General features: G+C 52.6%; 1 protein-coding gene across 5 annotated transcripts in view; it reads left to right on the forward strand.

The window, feature by feature from the left end:
• The window catches only part of NOP53 (NOP53 ribosome biogenesis factor), a 91,641-nt gene that overhangs the window by 19,969 nt on the left and 67,572 nt on the right, over nucleotides 1–4,100 (forward strand). The window contains exon 13 of one of the 5 annotated variants that reach the window (XM_084814932.1): nucleotides 2,611–3,085. The exons of the other annotated variants lie outside the window; for them this stretch is intronic. Within the exon in view, the coding sequence (XP_084671058.1) occupies nucleotides 2,611–2,620 (10 nt within the window). The 3' untranslated portion in view covers nucleotides 2,621–3,085. Of the gene's footprint in view, nucleotides 1–2,610; nucleotides 3,086–4,100 lie in introns of those variants that run through there. 5 annotated transcript variants of the gene reach the window in all.

The following is a 4,100-nucleotide window of genomic DNA, read 5'->3' on the forward strand; positions in this document are numbered from 1 at the left end:
GCATAATTCACACTGGATAATGCAGTTCTGTCATGTGCCAGAGCCAGCCTCCCTCCCAAGCATCTGGGTGTAAAAATAGCAACATGGCCTGGCTAAGAATAGTGCCAAACCCCCACCCAGCTCCCCCTCCCCGCCAGAATGGAAAGCTGGGGTTGGGAGGGTGCAGGGGGATGGCTGGGAAGGCCATGCCACCCCATCCAGTTCTAGTTCTGCCTTCCCCAGAGGTAGGTCAAGGGGTAGACCCCACTGGGTGGCACAGCGGTGTGTCCTGGGCTTACTTTGCATGGATGTGGAAAACGTGGGGCTGGGTCTGCCACTGCAGGGGAATGGAATGCTCCTTTGTGGCCCTGCCCCTGCCCCTGCCCCTAGGAAGCGAGCATGGCTTTTCTTTATTTCAAGTATATTTATGCCACTCCTCAGCCCCCCAAAAGGCCCCCAGTGTGGCTTACAGTAAATCAGTAGGACAGTCCCTGCCCACAGATTTACAATCTAAAAAGACACAACACACAAGGAAGGGGGGATGTGATGGAGAAAGCTGGTCTGGAGTTCATCTCCCTGGCACACTAATGTTCTGTGTGCTGGGGGTGGGGGTATTTTAAAAACACTTATCTTGCTTTCTGTAGGAGCTCTGCCTCGGCCCTGATGCACCCCAGTCAGTTCCTACTCTCTCTGAGAACTAGGCTTAAGGGTGACCAGCTGTGATACTGGGCAGTCTCCTCTGACCTTCATGCCTGTGTACAAAGGAAAGAGTTGGAGGGAGCATCCTAATTGTGGATGATGGTGATGTGCATTTGGTATATTAAAAATCAAAGGCTCATAACACTGAGCAAAGGCGACTGCAACTTCATACCAAGGGGAACCTGAATTCTGCATGTGCACACATGCCTATGTATGTGCGTCGACCCTCTGCCACAGAGATGGCACTCTGCTCCTGCACTTACAACAGCTGTGTAGAAGAGGGTATTGTGGAACAGAGCCCAGAAGTGCTGGACTCTCCTAAGGTTGCCCATTTTCTGACTGGTTCTGCTCCTCTGCCTTAAGCACCAGCTTCACAAGCAGAAAAACTAACCACCCTCTTAAGGGGTGGAAGCTTTTTTTGGCATGCAGGCAAGCAGCTGGTGCTTCCCCTGCCATTCGTGAGGCTGTTTAGAGGGGCAGGAGCAGGGCTGGTTTTAAAAGTTGGCAACCCTACTGTCCTTGGCTCGCCTCTGTTCTTCCCCTTCCTTTAACCTAGGAGCCTGAACTGTCGTCATCTTTGTATCCTTCCAGTGGATGAGAAGTAGCAGCAATGGGAGGGGGTGACACGTTGGCAACTGTTAAGGCCCTGCAGGGCACAGGCCGCTATTAATAGAGGTATACATATGAATAAGATCTCACCTCCTTCCCAGTGCAAATGAGCAGGCTAAGCAAGGGGCAGGGAAAAGAGGCGGCTGCACACACTGGCCCCCTGCATTCAACTCAGGCTCCTTCCTTGCAAAGGAAGGGTGGGTCAAGGTGGCCAGAGGCAAGAGAGCAGCAGAACTCCTGTAGATGTTGCACCTGCTGAAATTCCCCCTCTTGCACATCTGGAGCAGCTCCAGGAATCCTCTCCATCACTGAGTGCTGACTCCCAACTGGCCCATGACCATATTGTATTATCGTATTTGTTACATTTATATTCTCCCTTTTCCTCCAAGGAGTCCAAGGCAACTTCTCCATTTTATCCTCACAACAACCCTGCGAGGTGGGTTAGGCTGAGAGTCAGTGACAGGCCCAAAGTCACCCAGTGAGCTTCATGGCTGAGGGGGGACTTGAACCCAGGTCTCTCCAGTCCAGTATTCTAACCACTGCACTACACTGGCTCTCCAGTACGTAAGTTTAGTTATGCCAGTGCCACCCCAACTGTCCTTTGGACAGGGGGAAGGACTGATGAGGGAGAGGAGAGGAGAGGAGAGGAGAGGCAAAAGAAGAGAGGACAAAGGACATAGGCTGAACAAGCAAGTTCTAGTAAAGATTAAAGCAGATGGTAATGTAAAAGAGCTGCAAGCGGATCCCCTGTTGTGGGCTGAGGTTTGGTTGGGAAAGGCGGGAGGCCGCTGCTTGTCTGTTGCCTCTTGTCAGCCTAAGATAGAGTTCGGCAACTGGAGGTCCTTGGGGCTGAATCTGGCCTTTCATCAGTTGTAGAGCAGGGTGGAGTAGAGGTTAGAGTGTCAGATTGGGACTCTGGAGATCCAGGTTCTAGGACTCAGGCCATGAAGCTCACTGGGTGACTTTGGGCCAGTCACTGATTCAGCCTAACCTACCTCACAGGGTTGTTGTGAGGATAAAATGGAGAGGAGGAGGACTGTGTGAGCTGCCTTGGGTTCCTCCTTGCAAGAGGAAAACAGGTGGAGTACAAATGGAATAATAACAACAACAACAGCAACAACAACATGCTAACCTAGAAAGACAAAAAGGATGTGTGGAGGAACAGGCAGCTGTGGAAGCAGGACTTGGCTGTGGTCTGCTTCTGGGGGGAGAAGGGGGCTCCTGTCCCAGAACCCTCCATCTTCTCCTTGGATTCAGAAAAATGAATCGCTGAGCTGGGACATCCAGTTCATTCAACCATTTGATGTGCTTTGCCTCCCACAGTGGTTTTTAGTCCTGGAGTGAGATGGCTCCGAGTGATGTCTGGCGATCATTTACGGCATGCTGCCTAAGGAGACAAGGACCTGGGCTGTGGGTCTGTGCGGAGGGCGGGGAGAGGGACCAAGAGCAAGGGATGGATGTGAGCAAATGCACCGACGTGCTTTCGGGCTTTGCTACCTGACACCTTAAGCCGAAGGCGTCCCACCCAACAGGTGGGATTTGAAATAAGAGAAAGAGGCGGGGCCGTGTAGCTGTGCGGGGAGGCAGCTTCCGGCATAAGGAGCAACAGGCATGGAAGAATTCTGCCTGGACTGGGGGCCCGAGAGCACACGCACACCCCTCCCTGCCCCGCCCTCCCTCTCTTTTGGTCTGAACTCCTTTGCTCATCTGGTCGGGACATCAAAGAAGCTTAGAGCGGGTTTAGGCTCGATAAGTGCATAACAGGGGGTCTGTGTGGAGGGGTTGCACAAGAACGGCTTAGGGGATGGGGGGAGGGGGATTAGCATGGGGGGGAGCTGTTGGCCAGGGCGTCTGGCTCCTGGAAGGAGAAGCTTTGGCGGTGGGGAGTTGGGACCCATTGGCTCTCCCTCCCGCACCCTGCAGGGCAAGAAGGGCTCCTGGTCAGGTCTCCTAGTCGGGTCTCCTGGGTTGCCTGGCAGACCTTGAGATCTTGGGCCGCTCAGTCTCTTGCAGCAGCGAGAGCCAGATGGTGCCTGGTTAACCCCCTTCTCTGGTTTTAGACCTATTAGAGGACAGATTAAGGGATGAAAGGCCACTCGCTGCAGCTGACCATGGCGGGAGGGGAGAAGGGTTTGTGCTGCCTTGCGCTGACTCTGGGGTCTAGAGAACTGGGCATCCTCCCGCGGTGTCCACAGCAGGTGGAGCTGGGATAGAAGAGGCAAAGGAGGCATCTGGGAGCTTTCAGTTAGAAAGGACAGTGCAATGGGGAGCCTATCTGTAGTAGGTTTGATGGGGACAGGAGTTCTTGATCGTGACTCCTAGGTTGCCAAAGTTGCTGTCTCTTTACGGTGGTCTTCCCCAGCTGGCTGGGAGGGGGTCATGGGAGTTGCAGTCCAAGACATCTGGAGGGCACCAGGTTGGGGAAGGTGGCTTTGCAGTGCTTCTTCCTGGACCTGTAACAGCAGCCCAACATGCAGAAATTAAGGAGGTGAAATTTTACTTGTCATGGGGATAAGTTCCCCATTGTGTTCACACCTGCTTTATTTTTTACATGTGAGGCTGCTCTTGAAGGCAGAGCAGAAGGGCCGTTTTTTAAAAAGTGATAAAATGTTGATGTGGTCTTCGTCACTTTGAACATCAGATTTTGGAAGGGAGCATTTTCAGTGGCAGCCAGGAACATACACTTGTATGTCCCTGCTACCGTGCACCAAGAACCCCAGTTCCAACAGAGAGGCCACCAGGAAAATGAAGAAAGCATTCCTTGTTTGTTTGTTTATTGCATACCTTATTGGTTTTTGGCTTTTAAAAAAATC

Source organism: Heloderma suspectum, chromosome 10 (assembly GCF_057233095.1).
Source record: "Heloderma suspectum isolate Gila_16-S chromosome 10, 16-S_ref, whole genome shotgun sequence".
Taxonomy (NCBI): domain Eukaryota; kingdom Metazoa; phylum Chordata; class Lepidosauria; order Squamata; family Helodermatidae; genus Heloderma; species Heloderma suspectum.